Source organism: Larus michahellis, chromosome Z (assembly GCF_964199755.1).
Source record: "Larus michahellis chromosome Z, bLarMic1.1, whole genome shotgun sequence".
NCBI classification, from domain to species: Eukaryota; Metazoa; Chordata; class Aves; order Charadriiformes; family Laridae; genus Larus; species Larus michahellis.
Window position 1 is genome coordinate 2,002,112 of NC_133930.1, and position 18,481 is coordinate 2,020,592.

General features: G+C 43.3%; 1 protein-coding gene across 2 annotated transcripts in view; it reads right to left on the minus strand.

Moving 5' to 3' along the window:
• DCC (DCC netrin 1 receptor) overlaps positions 1-18,481 on the minus strand; it is a 592,501-nt gene that overhangs the window by 275,867 nt on the left and 298,153 nt on the right. For both annotated transcript variants that reach the window (XM_074568848.1, XM_074568847.1), the window contains exon 5: positions 18,256-18,392. In XM_074568848.1, the coding sequence (XP_074424949.1) occupies positions 18,256-18,392 (137 nt within the window). The remainder of the gene's footprint in view (positions 1-18,255; positions 18,393-18,481) is intronic.

The window sequence follows — 18,481 nt, forward strand, 5'->3', positions numbered from 1 at the left end:
CCATTCGAGTCCAGCTTCTGTTAATATCATTTGTGTTACTAAAACGGAAGGACTGATGTTTCCATGCATTCCTTTCAATAGCACTACCTGCCGCGGAGTGTTGCGGCACGCTATTCAAAAAGGTCAACCTGTTACTTACAACTTATAAAGAAAACTATTGCAAAATATCGGAAGATGAACACGGTACCTATTAAGATTTCTTTTGGTCAGCTTGCTAACTGAAATTATATTTTCAGCAGCACCTTGTTGAAAAAAATTTGAAGACTTCAGAAAGCTTCCTGATTTTTTCTCTCTCTAGGAACTCGAGGGCTAAAAGGCATTTTTCTCTGTGTTTTATTATACGCAACAACAGCCACCAATACGAAACACATCACTGCAACAGTAACCATAGCACAGAACTAACAAAAGCAGGACGGACACACTGGTGTGTCAAGAAGCACGCGGTTACACATGCGTGCATCTCTACTGATAAAGCAGTGATAAATTTTCTGTCACAAAACCTAAAAATAGGGCCCTTTTCAAGGTGTGAAACGCACTGGAGAAAAAGATCTGCAAAGCATTCAGCTCCGCTAGGCTCAACTTTAAAAAGAAAAAGTGAGAAAACTCTCTCAAAAAACATTTTTCCCGTGTCTTTGTTATTGCAGAAGTATTTTTTCAGATCTAATAAACCCACAAATAATTAATATGACCTTAGAATTATGATTTTAGAAAAAAAGTAATTATCTTTTTTTGTAAAGGTTAAGGACTTGCTAATTAGGTTTAATTTTGTTATGAAAGGCTGAGGTTCTCGAACCAAAGATGAAGTGTTACAAAAAAATAAAGGGTTTCTTTGTGAACTTTTCAAGCATTGTTTTTGACATCCAGATACTACGAAGTTTTGTATTTACGTGCCCAGATGTCATTGCAATCACTTGTATTAAGATCATAGAGTCACAGAATGGTTTGGGTTGGGAGGGACCTTAAAGCCCACCCAGTGCCACCCCCTGCCCTGGGCAGGGACACCTCCCACCAGCCCAGGTTGCTCCAAGCCCCGTCCAACCTGGCCTTGAACCCCTCCAGGGATGGGGCAGCCACAGCTTCTCTGGGCAAAAGCACAAAGATAAAATGCTCTTCTATCAGGGCGACTCCGTAGTGCTCCTCCCGTTTTCTATATCCAGTATGTTAAGGATATTAAATCTAAATCTGAAGTTCAAAATGTCCATTCACCTAGCCAGTTTGTATTCTTGCTTCTCCAGACCTGGTCCACTTCCTCAATCCCATCCTCCCAGCAGTCCTCCCTTTCCCCATCAGCACTCTGAAGACGAGGAGACACTTCCTCGTCCTTAAACCCTGGGGGAACAAGGTGAGGATGTCTCTTCTCCCTCAAACCAGAACCTTTAGGTCCTGCTCGCTCCGATTCGCTCGTCGATGGCCACCATGGACTGAAGACATCCTGTGCAATATTATTAGAGTTGCAGGACTGATGTGGAGGGATGAGCCTCAGCGTTTCGCACTGCCCTGCTTACAAATCCTTCTCCCCTCGGCTGAGCTGTTCCCTCCTTCCTCCGCAGTTTCATTTTGGTTTTGAATGCAGACGAGGCAAAGTTAACAGTCTGCTGCCCCACATAAAAAAAAAAAAAAAAAAAGATATACAGCCAACGAGACATTCAACATTGGATTCAATGATGCATTTGAAGATAATGTGGCACAACAAAGACACAAAAGCTGACTTAACTACAAACGCTGAATAAATATCATTTCTGCTTTTAAGAAGAACTTACCAGGGCCAAAGGCAAATGCAAAGAAGATGCTGTGTGAAAGGGGATGGGAAAACAGAAAAGCAGGAAAAAAAGGGAAGAGAGACTACACTAGATTGTGGTTTCCTCTGAAAAAGAGCTTTTATCCCAGAGCCCCTCACGAAGATGCTCTTATCGCACACATATATAAGCTGCTCAGAGTTTTTATCCCTCCCTTTTGAAGATAAAGATTCAAACCTTGCAGGTCTAATACAAACAAGGCTCCCGCTGATCTCAGTGGATATTTTGGCTGTGTAAAACCATAGGGATGCGGTGTCATCTCTCTCGTAGGACTTCCTTGGAATATTTTGCGTTTTCAGGAGTCAGCCGAACCATTCCCACCCCACTGGGAACGGCCAGAAGCTCACTGGGAGCCAGAGGAACCTGGACATGCCCTGTGCTAACCCGGCCATGGCTCCAGTGGCCCTGAGCCCAGGAGGCTTTGGGACACAGTTCGCAATTCCCAATGGGCAGCTGGGGAGCAGCAAAGCTGTGACACCCTGTAAAGTGACTAATCAATCAGGACGTGAGGGCTTTTAAATAGAGAACTCAGAAAAAATGCAGCAGTAGAGACAAAAAAGATCTAAACTGGCCCTGCTAAAAGTTAAGTCTAGTACAGAAAATTGGTTTTCTCAGTAAAAGAGAATCTTTCTCATTAAAGAAATGTCCCTGGGACAAGAAACACTAAACAACATCCCCCCATTCCACTCCCCGAAAGACAACCACCACCAGAAAAGAGGAAGAATTAGTGATTTATCCCTGCCTACGTTTAGCAGGAGTATCATATTACCATACCAGTCCCATAAACGTGCTCACAGGATGATTTTACTTTACAGATATGACTTGCACTTCTGGAAGGTGTTAAATAAGCCTTTCATGGACAGCAAGGCAGCTTCACAAGCTTCCCACCAGTGTCCCAAGGCCGAGTGACAGCAAGATAAGCCCCAAGTCCTTCAGGGGACCTGCTGGCCCCATGTGAGGTAAAGGCACAGAGGCAGAGTAATTCCTCCCCACTACAGAAATCACACCGTGTTGGGATGCAAGACCATAGCGATGTCCCGTCACTACTACCATCCATCCAGTCTGACCTATTACACCTTATTGCCAAAGCCAAAGGATGAGGAGAACGGCTAATTCTACTCTTACTCCCGTACCTTCTCCACGTCACCCACGTCAAAACCATTGATTTTTCGCTTTCGAAGATGGTTTTTATGGTTTCAGTTGTAAGTTTAAGAAATAAACCAAAATCCAAACCCCCACTGGGAAAACGCTAAATCTCTTCCGGTTTGTCAGTCGATAAGAAGTGCTCTTCCATTGGAAACGCCACGGCGAGGTGCAAGCAAATCAACTGATCCATCTAGGAAAGCATTTCACGCGTTCAAAATATCATAGGGACAGTATCATATGAAACGCGTTTAGTTTCCTAAATAATTTGATATATTAATTTCATTTGCAAAAATCTCGGCTTTAAAATATGGATTTCTAAGCAAACCACTTCATTTCATTTTGCTTTTTTTTTTCAGAGAAAAAAAAAGCCAAATTGTTGTGGTTGTTTTTTTTTTATAAAGCACCATTATTGAATAGATGCAATCATCTCAGCTGTCTGTGACAATTTTGCATTAAAACATACTGCAGGCAAGGCTGTCTCTCTGCCAGCTCCACCTGCCAGATTCATTTCCAAATATGGATTATAACATCAACTGAAATTGTATCATTAACTGCGAGGTTGTGGCCATTCTACGTGATTTTACAAATCCTAAATGGAACGGAGGTATTTACCTGCAAATATTACGGCTCCTGTACAAGACCATGCGTTTACCATGGCTTGTGCTCTCCTCGGGATGATGTGAAGCTCCTCCACCCCCAGCACAGACGGACCCACCATCTTGCAACATCTCCCGTCGGCACTGATTTTACGCAACAGATCCCTGCTAGATATTCACAGGCAAATACTTCTCTTTCCCAGTGGCACCTGTAGTCCCAAAGGGAAGTTCACAGCTTGCTTAACAAACGGAACTCAACAGGCAATTCATGCTCACATTAGAAAATGCTTCTGTTTATCCGCAGAAATATTAGAAGAGGTGATAAGCAAGGACAAGTTGTCCCCATTAAGCATTAACTGACGGCCTCCAGGTCAGGGACTGCTTAAAGCTGTGAATTATCTAAGCGTGTTGGGGTTTTTTTTAAGAGAATAAGCCCAAAACAATGCTGCAACATACCGCAGGTGCCATGGCACAGCATCTGCAGAAACAACGGTTACTCCAGAAAACGAAACTTGGCGTGGAATAGTTACGTTTTAACCCTTTATCCAACAGGGTCATTTTTCTTTTCACTCCCTTTCTACTGACACTATTAAAGGGAAATCAGAAGGGAAAAAAAAAAAAAAAAAAGGGTTGTGATAAACAAGCTACTTGTGCAGCAGAGGAGGAAAGATAGTAGGGAAATCATTAAAATCTTTCGTGTTTACTGAAAAGCGAATGTGGAAGCTATTTCTAGCCCACCGATCTCATCAATGATTTCCAGCACTGTCGGCCACGCTCCTCCTCTTGAAATTTCATCTTTCAGTGGTTTCCATGACTCTGCTCTCGCCCCGTTCCCACTATCTTTATAATCACTCCCTAACTGCATCTTTCAGATACTTCTCCTCATCTTCCTGCGACACACGAGCTGGCCTCGACAGCGGGCCACCAGCATTTGCATAATGCTTCACACCGGGGCAGCACCGCAGCCTCCAGCTCCTGCCTGGGGCTCAAAGATCACATCTTAGTGCTCCTCAGACAGCTCCTGGCTGCGAAAGAAAACCAGCAAGTTCTTTCATCATTTTATCACTGAAGAATAGTTATTCCAGCATCCATACTCACAAAATAAGTAGCGTCTCACATTTCTCAGCAGGGAGCAGTGGCTTGTCCAAGGTCTCTCAAGAAACGATCCGTGTAGGTGCGCACCAAAAAAATCATAGAATGGTTTGGGTTGGAAGGGACATTTAAAGGCCATCTAGTCCCAACCCCCTGCCCTGGGCAGGGACACCTCCCACCAGCCCAGGTTGCTCCAAGCCCCGGCCAACCTGGCCTTGAACCCCTCCAGGGATGGGGCAGCCACAGCTTCTCTGGGCAACCTGGGCCAGGGGCTCACCACCCTCACACCAAAGAATTTCTTCCTCAGATCTCATCTCAATCTCCCCTCTTCCAGTTTAAAACCGTTCCCCCTCGTCCCATGGCTCCCCTCCCTGCTCCAGAGTCCCTCCCCAGCTTTCCTGGAGCCCCTTGAGGGACTGGCAGGGGCTGGAAGGTCTCCGCGGAGCCTTCTCTTCTCCAGGCTGAACCCCCCCAGCTCTCTCAGCCTGTCCTCCCAGCAGAGGGGCTCCAGCCCTCCCAGCATCTCCGGGGCCTCCTCTGGCCCCGCTCCAACAGCTCCGTGTCCTTCTGCTGTTGGTGGCCCCAGAGCTGGAGGCAGCACTGCAGGGGGGTCTCCCCCGAGCGGAGCAGAGGGGCAGAATCCCCCCCTCGCCCTGCTGCCCACGCTGCTGGGGATGCAGCCCAGGCTGCGGGGGGTTTCTGGGCTGCCAGCGCACATTGCCTGCTCGTGTTGAGCTTCTCATCCACCAACACCTCCAAGTCTTCTCCTCAGGGCTGTTCTCCGTCCATTCTCTGCCCAGCCTGGCTCTGTAAAGAGATGTTCTGAGTTGTAGTTTCCCTGGTTGCAAGGCACCATAATGGGCTGGATAGAGCCGGCTACACACAGCCGCTGGCTTTGCACGCCATAAATACCAAGCTTTCTTCTGAAGGACTTTGCCTTTCCTGCCATCCTCGGAGCTCAGAAAGTCCTTGCAGAGGAGAAGACACATGAGGGGTCCAGCAGGAGCCTGCTCGGTCTGACAGTCACCTCCGTACCCTCTCCCACCCCACAGGATGACCTGCTTTTTCCTAACACCCTCATTGAACAGGAAAAAAAAAAAAGACAACTTCCATTTTTCTTTCAAGGGAATCATTTTCTGTTATCTTCAAAAAGTAAACTTTTTGCACATAACAGCCCACTCTTCTCCATACCAATCAGGGCAAAGAAGAACAGGAAAATGGAAGTTAAATAACTAAAGATTTCGAAGAGGTCACAGAAGAAATAACTTCGCGTTAAAAAGCATATTTACTAGATAGATGTCCGTGAGCTGGTACCTGGAGCTGACCAAAGAAATCTCCCCCACTGCAAATTAGTGTGAATTAGAGGCTGACAATTTAGGCAAACGATACATGGGTAGGAACGTAAAAATAAAAAGAGGAAAAAGAAAGGGAAAAGTGATGACGACTAGGGTGAGCCAGCTGAGCAAAAAGCTATTCCAAAAATATTCAAACCACTATTTTGAAAAAGATACAGCGGCATTTGACAGCTTCATATAATTGAGTTTTAAAACTTGCCTTGCTTGAAGTATCAAAAGCATCTGCACCATGAATAAATACACTTTTCCAGTATTTAAAGATAGCGGAGGGAAAAAATAAATACAATTGCTACAGACCCTGTGCCAAATTAATCAACTTGCAGCTCTGAGACTCCTCCGTTTGGAGCAAAAAAATATTAGCTGAAATTAATACAATTTTATTCTGCACCTATTAATAAATGATTAATTTTCAGACTTCAAACAGATCCTGTTTTGTGGAGACCTACATTTCGAGCAGCTCAACGCAGCAGAAATCCACCTCATTTTTTGTACAGTAAGCAATTCAGAAAAGGCAGGGTCAAAAGTTAAACAGAAAGAAATGAAAATTAACCTAAGAAAAAAGAGCCCAGCTCACAGCGCTGTAAGACTGCGCTAACCGCGTTCTGGTAAACAGGACGACAGACATACAATTTGCTAAGGCAAATTTGATGGAAAATGTGATAGAATCCTAGAATTGCCTGGGTTGGAAGGGACCTTTCAGATCATCGAGTCCAACCATCAACCCAACGCTGCCAAAGCCACCTCTAACCCACGTCCCTCAGCACCGCGTCTGCCCGGTTCTAAATCCCTCCAGGGATGGCGACTCCACCGCTGCCCCGGGCAGCCTCTTCCAATGCTTGACAGCCTTTTTGGGGAAGAATTTTTTCCTAATACGCGATCTTAACCTCCCCTTGCTAAAAACTGCAACGAGAGCTCCTCCCCATCTCTATTTTCTCTTCTTTCTTCCCCAATACTGCAAGCAAACAAGGACAATGGTTTGAATGAAATACTTCTGTTTTTTTTTCTTTTTTTCCTCTTGTTCTGGTTATTTACAAAAGCTCCTAGAAAAAAGGTTACATAGCGACGTTATCACCACCAGCAACGAGGTCCAAATCCTTTTATCCCAAACCCGAAACCCGTGTGAATCTCAGCACTACGCACCTCCGTCTGCGCCATTTCCTTCACAGTTTTGCCAAACTCTTGGAGAACCAAAATACGCAAGCTTGTTTACTCAGTTATTTTTTCAAGGCTTGCCTCTCAGTCCAGTTTTGCAAACACTAGAAGTAAAATTGGACTCCAAGCTCATCCTGCTCCAGACCTTGGGCTCAAACTGTCCAAAAGCAGAGCTCCTGCACAAATTTACCTTCAACTCGGCGGGTATCGTCTGCGACGAGATACTGAATTCCACCACTTCCAAATCATAAAGAGCTCCAGCATTTTCAAATAGCATTTCAACTCCATTTTACAAACCTCGGCATTAAGTTGGAGGATATTATGTTCTCTGTGAAACCAAATTCAAGTTTACGATTTCTTCTCTTATGTACAAAAAGGTGGTTAAAACCACTCGTGGCTGTGTCTAATTGGCCTACAGCTATGCTTTAATTAGATAGGTTGTGACAAAACGTTGCTCACAAACCCCACGCTGTGCATATCTAATACACCTCCAAGCTTTAAAAGGGAATTTAAAAAAAAAAAAAAAAAAAGAAAAAAATAGATGTCAGCCACACAAGTCCTTCAAAACTAATGAAAGTCAAAGCTATTTAAAGTATGTTAGAAACGCTGCGTATTTTAAAATCTGGCTTTGACTGAAAGCGTTTTTATTATTTCTAACCCTTCCCATCCGACGGGCTGCGGTTGTTTCAGATACCTGTAGCTGCCACGCAGCTGAGAGCGAAGCAAGCTTTGCTGGGGCCACGTGGTTGGTATCGTCAACAATCGCTCTGCGGCCAGGGCTAATATTGGGCAAAGTTGGTCTTTCACAGAAATCGCTGCAGTCATCCTCCCCTGCAGCTTTTCTAGAGTCCAGGACCGTGTTCATAATCCGATTTTGCAATAAGATACGGAATTACAAGAAGAACAAAAGTGATTTTCTGTTCACTGCGTAACCGTACATCTAAATATACTTATGAAAAAGAGCTTGTGCTTGTGTCGAACATCCCCCTTGGGCAGCGGCGGTGGAGGGGGGAGAAATGCTGTTATTTCAAAAGCCACGATTATTTAGCAGTCATAGGGAATTGCGTGCCAGCTTGTTTATGCGGTTCCTATGAACGATGATGCAGCCAGTGTCTAAATGGAGTTGGCTCTTTCCCCCCGGCACTGCGAACTGTTTATCTAAGCTGATAAATGTACACATTAACCCAGCCACCTCCTAGGAAGCCCGTTCTACGCTCTGTTCAATATTTTCTAGTTAAACTAATCGGAATCATTTGCTCAAAAAGACTTTGGAGAGCTTCTCCCTCGCAACTGGAATATCCGTGCGTCTCGTGCTGAATTTGAGTAGTCTCCAAGTCCCGAGAGGTTTTAACAGATCGCCACTACTGCGAGTGGTAAATGCTTCCGCAGCGAGCCGCAAGTACCACTGAAGCCAACATAAAAGACTTTTAGGAATCTTAAGAATGGCAAAAGCTGGGAAAAGTCACGGTAATAGCACTATATACATTAGTTATGAATAACGAGCATTTTTCAGTCTTGGACACTCTCCTGCCTTCTTTTTTTAATAATTGAATTTTGGCAGCTGCATTAATTCGCGTTAACTATGTAGTTTAATGGGAACTACTCCATAACTGAGTGCAGTTCACCATTCATTTCATTGAGGACCTTTTACAACCATTAATCAAACCGATGGCCAGTCAGTCTGAATCAAACCAGAGCCAGAAGGCAAAGGGAACGACAGGGAAAAAAAAAAAAGGTTTCGTGAACGCTGCCATTCATCTCCTGTTATAAACAGGGAGCGCAGGGAAGCGCAACGGCGTGTACGCGCAGCGATGCCAACTTTCCTCTTACCTGGGAAACTCTGATTTTAAAGATGTGGCATTTCGTGGCGGTGGGAAAGATTTTGCCTTCCATCAACAAAAACTACTCTGCTAATGATAATAAAAATCAGGCTGGAAGGGACCCTGGGAAAGCACAGACCACCCCACAGCAGCATCTGCTTTCATCCATGCATCTTGAAAACTACACATATGTGTTTGTAAACCATAATCAGTTGTAATACACAGGCCAAAAACCCCACTTTATTTCTTTTTAATTGACATGAGCGTACTTTGCGATGAGATCTACGTCTTTTGGCTGTCTTATGCAAGTACCGGGGTGACTTATTCTCCAGCACCTTGCTGCAGAAAGTCCTCTGGAGAGCCCGGGGAGAGAGAGCGACCACTCCAAGGGCAAAAGAAACCGCTTCTCTTGTTCCAATATATATTCATGCAGTTCCCAATTTCTAGTACAAGAGAGAAAAGATTGTCCTCAGAAGTAACCCAGCTGTAGGCTCTTTGCCCCACTGAGACAAAGAAACAAACTACAAAGTCAGAGCCGAGCATCCCAGGGTCAGGTTAAGTATTGGGAACCACTCTTCTCCGGGGACGCTTTCTGCTTAAAACATTTAGGGTTTCTTTTTTTTTTTTTTTTTAAAAAAAAAAAAAGCTGTGTTTTTTTTTTAAAACAAGCTGTTTACGAAGTGTGTAGACATCTGTTGTTTTTATTTCACAAATCCAGCCAGCAATACGGGGAAACTCTCATTTCATTTGCGTCGTCTTTCCTCATTTTCAATTTTTTTGGGAACTACGTAACATCCTCTCCTTACTGGAAACAGCACGCTGCTAAACTGTGCTAATATATTAATTATCATAGCAGACTATGAAGGATTGCTGGCATTAGTAGAAGATGTTCATGGAAGCAGCTGAAGGCTACAAGCAGATGCCATTGCTGAGGAGCTGCACAGCGAAAGAAAATAAACTTCTTTGGGTTTCACGATGTTTTGTCTTATCCTGTTTAATGCTCAGAAGACAGACTTAATTAATACGTAAGTGTAAATACTAAAATGCAGTAATTAGTGCTACGCAACAGTTACACAGTTATAAAGGAATAAGGCTAGTGCTTTTGAAAACCGGGGAATTTATAAAGAAAATATGTATTATTTTTTTTTAATACCAATATACATTAAGAGTAGGTGAAACAGCAGCTCTAGGCTTCTGGTATCATACACGGCTCCGTCCTATCACTGCAGCTTTTCCCACTACCTCTAATCCAAAAACCCCACATCCTCCACGTTGAGCTTCACGCATCGACGCTGTTCAAAAACCCGGATAACACAATTTCGAAGGAGATATTGGACGCTAAAATTTTGAAAAACCCACTGGACCTACGGCGAAGATTCTTAAACGAGCGATTCGGCTCCCAAACCTCACCGAAGGTCAAGCTGACCCACAACAGCGAACCCACACTTTTACCCCAAAGACTTTGCGCTGAGTCCCCGTTAACGGTAACTTTTCCACCCAGGATTCACGGCTCCTCTGCACGTTACGCAACTCAAGGTCGCATTTAACAAACCAACCGAGAAGGAAGCAAGCAAACGGCAAAAATAAAAAGATTTCAGTCTCCAAAGGGTAAGTAGCTTCTCAGTATTGCTCCAGTTCAGAATTAGTTCCCAAAGTTAATTAGGCACTTTTTCACAGCGAGAACAATCAGCCATTGGAATAATCTCCCCCAGGAAGCGGTGGATTCCCCATCATCGGATACCTTTAAGATTCAGCTGGACAAGGCCGTCTTCTCTAGACCATGCTTTTGCCAAGGAAGTTTGGATCAGATGATCCTTGAGGTCCCCTCCAAATTGGTGTTCTGTGATTCATTTAGCACCTATGCCCATAAGCAAAAATCCATCTTAAATACATGCAAAGCCCTACAGAGCCCAGAGCCCCACTGGAAAACTTCAGTCAGAGATGGCTATCCGGGGTGGCAACGCGTGCCATCACCTGCTGGGACGGGGAACACCTCCACTGGTCCCGTCCCATGTTGAAGAGTCACGCTGGCAGGACCGTGCGCGGCACAACTCCCTCCCTCGGAGGAAATAACCCCCGGCCCCCGCGATGGCTCCGCACATGAACACACCACCGTGCACGATGCTTCTGGCACCAGCAAAGCTCCCTCGCCAGAGAGAAAATAGCTCCTTTAACAAGCTGTTTGGCAGAATATAAAATTAAAAAATATAAAATTAAAGAATATAAAATTAAAAAAAAATTAAAAATTAAAAATTATAAAATTAAAATTAAAAGAATATAAAATTAAAAGTTCAAAAAGCCAACTGTGCATAGATGCGGTACGGGTAGCTTTCCAACGTTCATTCTCCTGTGGATTCAAAAGGGGGGTTGTATGAATTTTTTCTTCCCCTTAAACATAAACCAGTAGATCATACCCAGAGACAGCAATTTTCCTCTGGATCAGCCAAGTGAGCACCGGTATCACAGAGCTTGTTAGGTATATTTATTTTTAATAGGATTGAATTTAAACACCATTATCAGAAAACAGCAACACTGGAGTTTCACTCAAGTGCTTTTTACAAGTGTCAGGTGCTGAATAAGTAGTTGATACTCGTGATGCATTGGCAAGAATTACATTTCCAGAATGGTCTGAATTAGGCACTCAACTCCCATTCCATCCGCGGCAATAAAAATTAGCCGACTGTCCTTCAATCGCATGCCATTACCGGGATGAGCTTCCCTTTACCTGCAAGTAGGCATTCACCTCATCATTCACGCGCTCCGGTAATGGAAAAAATCACTCAGAACAAATTCTTCAAAGTGCTCTAAGCGCAAAATAAGATATCAAACGGGGCTGGAAAAAAAACCTATACGGAAATTCTCAAAGACTGCTGGTTCCTTCCAGTCCAGGCGCGCTGCCAGTACTAGCCAGTACCAACAGCAGCAGGGTACACTGGGAGAAACTTTGTGCTAAATAGCTATAAAGGAACACATGCTTATATTATGTTATTTAATAATAATTATATACAACTATATATAATATGTATATAAAATATATATATAGTTATTATTTGGAAGTGCATGCTTCTTCCCCCAAAGGATTAACCCTGAAGTTCACGCACACACATATAGTTAACCCTGAAGTTCACACACATATATAAAAATATATATACACACCTATATATAATCTTCTGTCTATATATAAAAAACACACACATTGAACAGAGACTGCCGAAATCCTGTTTTCTGTGGTGGTCAGTGTGCTCGTATCCATTAAAACAATGCCAAATCTTGCCTCAGTCTACAAATCTCTTGGTCGCCAAAGCTATACTCGGATAGGGAGCTCCGCAGATTAACATAACCCTGTTTAAAAAGGCAAAATAACAATTTAATCAGCTTAAAATTTGCAGCAGAGATCTCCGCACTCGCGCCTACTCAAATATTTTGTCTGTCTCCAGGGCATTCCGCCACGACATGAGGTTCTTGACTCATTGAGGTGCTGGATAAGCCAGTCATTCCGCTTGGCTGAACTGCTTTTTGGAGTTTAAGATATATTTTAAAAAAAAAAAAAAAAAAAAAAAAAAAAAAGGCATCAGAATGTCGAGCGCGTTCGCACATAAAAGGAAAACGGCAAAAATTTCTGCAAAACTCTGCTGATTCCCGTATTTGTGTGGACTCAGCAAGACTGCACGAGTGCCGGGTCTTTAGCTATGCAGGTGCTATCTTGTACCCAATCTTTAAGTGTCCTAATTAATAAAATGCTCCTCACCCATCAAGGACAGCCCCTTCCCCCCCCCCCCCCATCCTTTGAAACTCCTTCCACCCTTATGTTTTTCCCATTAGTTATGTTTTTTTCTCCGCTGGTACTATCATTTTTAATTTTTTCTTAGGTATAAACAAAAATCCTTGGAGGGAGTAGCTAACGTTTTGGGATCAGGCACGGGGTATCCCCATAACATTATTTTTCTGGTCCCTGCTTGTATTTAGCACCGCGCGACCACACCATGCTCCCCCCATTAGCAACGCACCGGTAGGTGACTGACTTCAAAGGGAAATGTTTCAGCTTCAGTTGCATAAAATTCATTTTAACCACTCTCCCAATCTATTTTTCCTGGCTGGAAACTCTAACTGGCTTCTGCGAAGCCATTGAACGCTATCGATCAGGTAATACATTTTTAAAATTCTCTAAATAAAGGGGAGTGAACGCAGAAAGAGTTATTGATCCATCTAGCCCAGCACCTTCATCTCTGAAAGCCCAGTTACGTTTCAGCGGGTAAACCCTGTATTTCCAACAGAGTTTGGGCTGCTGGTCCCACATCAATACCCTGAAAAGGAAGCCTCTTCAAAACGCTTAATTTAAATATGGAAGTCAAATATTTTCAGGTAGCATTAATTTTCTCTCATCTCAGTGAGAACAAGGTATCTCCGCTCCATCAACCTTCTGGGAAAGGGCGTAAGACCAACACGTTGGACACTTGGACGTGAGAGAGGAGCTGCAGGGATGGAAAACCTACACAGCACAGACTCAACAGTTACACCTGCGAGAAATGTAACGACCGGTATCAACGCTTCCCTTTACGCGGAATTTGTCAGTGTTGAAACTTATCAGGAAAAGGAACGGGAGAGGAGCAGTCTTTGCTTTGGGGAGGGATTGGGATTTATGTACATTTGTCTCTTCTTTGCCTGGAGTAAAGCATCACGAGATTTATCCTAGATTAAAGTGCAGCTCTGTCTGCCGGCTCCCACATCCACATGCCCTGTTCCGCACAGAACATAAACTCGGAGCAGAAGATAATTAAATAGCCTGTTCTGTATTTGCTTTCTTCAACGAGATAGCGAGGCCTGAGCAAGTCTGATGTACCCCACGGTGTGGGATCGCAGAGAAATAGTTAGTCAAATCGCAGAGAAATAATTACTCAAATTTTCTTGGGTCCACCAGCTTCTGCAGAGCCGCTGCGACGTCCGTCCATCCACCCAAGACCTGCCTGCTTCTCTACCGGTTTATAACAGCGGAGAACCTGCTGCATTTTGGAAATTGTTTTTCAATGAGTATCTACCAATCATGTACATCACTGGGTTTGACTTTTAACATTAGCAACAGATTGTAACTGGGTTTGTAAATATTTCAGGACCGGGGCGTTTGCGCGAGATGAGCTCACAAAGGAAACCTGAGAAAGCCGCTCATTTTTCATGCTTTCATTGCCGCGTCAAACGGCGTTACAGTGACGCAGGCTTCCTTCTTCATACTGCTCTCTCCCGAAGCGATTCACACACCCCGACGGGATCCACGCCTGCTTTATTCAGTGCTTTCCGCGACCTTGATCTCGGAATAACCATTTTGCTACAGGAATTTGTGCGGCAGAGTCAGAAGTAAAACTGATTTGACCAAGATGCGCGGCGCTTACAAATCCTTCATTCTTGGCAAAAAGACCGAGGTGATTTTATATGCCGCTTGTCTCACCTTTGATGGAGCTTTTCTTCCGCAGAGGCAAACAAAACTGGTCCGAAAAACCACTTCATATTAAAAACTCCCCCGTAAAAGGCATTTGCAATGCAAGGCATTGGCAACAACAACAGAGCTTATACATATGGATGCTCCATAAAAGTTAGCAATAGCGGTTTTCTGCAAACATTTTCTCTCGGATCCAATTTTTTTTTTTTTTTTCCTTTTTGCTACTTTCTCTTACTTTTTAGGCAGTGACCTAAAAGTATCTCAAACCAGCAATTGCTGACCCAACGCTCCGGGAAAACTCTTCCCCTTTCTGTTCCTCTTTAAGGGATGGTTTAGGAAAAGAACATTAAAAAAAAATATATTACCTCGATCTCGATCCATTTAAGAATAGCTGCTTGATTCAAAGGCATCGATAGTCTAATTCTGAATATATGCATTATTATAGAATCATAGAATTAGTCATAGAATTCTAATAATTCTAATCATAGAATTATTATTATAGAATCACAGAATTATTATTATAGAATCATAGAGTTATTATGCAAAGAACAGTTGACAAAACTCTCAGCTTTCTGAAGACGTGACACTCTCCCCCTACAGTTATAGTTTGCTCTTTGATATAATTACGGGAGAATCCAATGAGACTAAGCAGGAAGAAGAAAAAATTATATATGATGGTGTATCAGCAAATCTATCGATTCAGTTATGACCACCTACAGAAAATGGGCTTTATAGAACTCGATTTCTCCTAGATCTCTGAAATTCCAGGCGTTTATCCCACCGCCAAACCAGGCTGCAATCAGAGCGAGATCCCGCAAGTAGGTATAAGGGTACAGAAACCTTTTTTCTGGATTTGTGTCACATTTAGGGACATAAATTCAAACATTTAGGGAGTTGGGGTTAGGGGGGTTTCTTTGCCAAAAAAGCTAAGCAGACTTTGAGTCTCGCTTAAAGAAACATGGAACAAAAAAAGCTATATAAAAAAAAAAACAAACCTCAGAAGCCAAAAGGGAAAAAGCCCCAGAAAATATTTAAAAAATAATTGTAGTTGACACATTTAATCATCTTCAAACATTTCTTTAAACACTAAGCTCTCTAACGCTACCAAGCGCGCAGATAATTTATGTAGTGACCAGATTATCTGCACCGATTTATATAGTAACCAGGTAACCTGCACCGGACCTTTTCATTTTCATTACACAGGGATACGCGGCTAAAATACCGCCACAAAGGCCACGATACAAAATTAAAACGTAGCAAAATATATTCTCTCTTCTGGCAAATTCATTCACCTCTTGCCATTTTAGGCCTACGTCCAACGCAGAAGGGGGTATTTTTAGCTCTTTTAAAAGAGCCAAGAGGAACTCCATCGTGAAATCCTCTCTGCTTCTTGCAAACAGCCTCATTATTTAAAAGATCAAAAGCATCTTGCTGCCACGTGATGCAACTAACTTTGATCTGATGTTGTCTACTCAAGCTTCGGAGGAGATAATTATTGGACTGTTAAGTTTTCCTGCGCTCCGCCTGCAAACGCCTCGCTTAGCCCTCTTCGCGCTACAGGTACAGTAACAATTAAAGGATTACGTCAATATTGAGCAATTCAGAGTTTGTTAAATAAACGAGCATAGGAACTCTAAGGGGAGGCACAGAAAGATCTGCATTTGTATCTAGGCGAAGAGGAAAATAAAACTATCCATTAATTATTCTGTTTATGAGATATAATGATTACATGAGAAACTTCAGTGCATTTGAGAGTTTCCTACTGGTAAGGATGGCTTCGAAAACTAAACAGATTCTGAGCAAATTAGTAACTTGGTACATTGCTCTGGAAAGACAGATATCAGGGGATTGCTGTCACCGTCTCTCCAGTTTAGTCGTGTAATTTCTTTTGAATCCTTTGAACATTTTCTGTTATTGATACAAACATACACGAACACGATGTTTCATTTGCAGTTGTGTCACAAATGAGTGATTTAGCTCACGAAAATAAGAAACGTACACCAATGCTGTGCCGAAGTTACAGCTCCATTTTCCCCCCCACACCCCCGTCTGTTCCATATCTGAATTCCACACGGGAACAGAAACCTTACCAAAGCAATCTCTGACCTCCAGCCGTGGCGAGGCAGTTTTGGTTTCCCCTCGAGACTCCTGAGTGGCATCTTTCATCTTCCTCTCGCTCTAGTTTCACGCTTAGCACTATCTCGGCATTCATAGAATCACAGAATGTGTTGGGTTGGAAGGGACCTCTAAAGGCCATCTAGTCCAACCCCCTGCAGTGAGCAGGGACATCTTCCACTAGATCAGGTTGCTCAGAGCCTCATCCAGCCTGGCCTTGAATGTCTCCAGGGATGGGGCCTCCACCACCTTCTCTGGGCAACCTGGGCCAGTGTCTCACCACCCTCAGTGTAAAGAACTTCCGTTCTGTCGTCTTCTCTTGGAGATTTTTGTCATCCCATATTCATCCTCACAGCGTGTCATATTGCCACCACAGACCTCTCCGTGGGCAGGAAAACTTAAGTACCTTTAATTTCTACACGACACGCTTACAGCGGAAGGCCTAACGGAGCCAACATTAGATTCGTTACAGGCTGGACGCAGACAGGAATACATTTCTCAAAAGGTACATAAAGGACAGAGATTCTCAACTCTTAAGTTTCGTGGGAACTACACGGTCAGAAATCACCTGTGCAGCGCTCAGTCGCGCTTACCAAGGGATATCGCAATCTATTGTTGGGGCGAAACGTCAATGTAATTTATTTCTACTTCTCCAACAACAATCAGTCACCCGCTGCCCACGAGATTTAAAATCAACATGTTTCAATAAGGCACATAAAAGTATGCTGCCCGACAACTTACCTGCCTTTTCGATAGTTGATTCCTCATAATGAAAACAATTCCATCGTAAATTAACTTCCACGATTATAAAGCCACCTTTTTATTTTTACCCAGTAAAACAATGCGTTTCATTAATGCACCTGAAGAAAGCGAACTGAACCCTCCATCACCACTAATTATTATATTTTATTATGGCTTGATAAAAGGATATTGTTATACAAGCGCTGAATAACCCATAATCCAAATTAAGGCGCTATTCACTAATGAAAGTATTTTTCACACATAAGCTTTAAAGCCAGAATGTAAAATGAACAGCACGTGAAAATATGTTATTGTTTGACTAAGTATTAACTATGTCGTTCTTTAGATCTGACTGACTAACACTAATGCGCTCTGCTATTGTTCAACGGTTTCAATAAAGAAAAAAGGAAAAAGGCAGCTCGTGAATTTAAACAAATTTCGGATTCCGTTAATATTTGCCATGAGGAAGGAGTTGGAGGGGGGCGGGGAAGCAGGGTCTCTCGGGAGGGCGCTTTCATAGGATTTAACGGGGAGAACCCTCCGAGCATCACTGCCGAGTGAGGACTTCCATGAATTTACTTGGATTTTTATTAATTTGGCGAGAAGATGTTAAATACGTTGATTTTTCTTATCTTACCGCATTGACTGTTCGTGAAATAAATAAGAAAATATATCAAAAAGCAGCTACAAACCTGATTTTCAATCGACTGCGCTTGCATAACAGAGACATCCATTGTAATGCCAAAAATAAGGTTTCAGGGAGGAGAAACAAAGGGAAAGGACGACGTACGGAAGGCAGCAGCAATTAGCATCCGGTGTCACAAGATGCTGGGTGACAGCAAGGCTATCGGGCACGGTGGGAGGTATTCAAAGATTTACAGGGCTCGGTTTCCATATCTGCCCAAAGCGGGGAAGGGACTTGTACAGTTTGCGGTTACTTGGGAGTTCTGAAAATGGGAATAATTAAAAACCTTGGTGGAAAAGCAAAGCGGGAGTCGTTCGTGTACTCACCCATCACGGAGAGCTCTGCCGAGCCGCTGCTGTTCTCGTTCTTGTAGGTGACTACACACGTGTACGTCCCAGCATCGTCGTCAGTCACGTTCGAGATGAGTAAGTTACTGCCAGCCAGTAAGGAATACTTTTTGGACCTGAAACATCGATAACAGACGTCTACAGTGTGTTAAGGTGCTCTCTCTATCTAGAAAAATACACAGTAAATTACGCTGTAGTTCTCAGC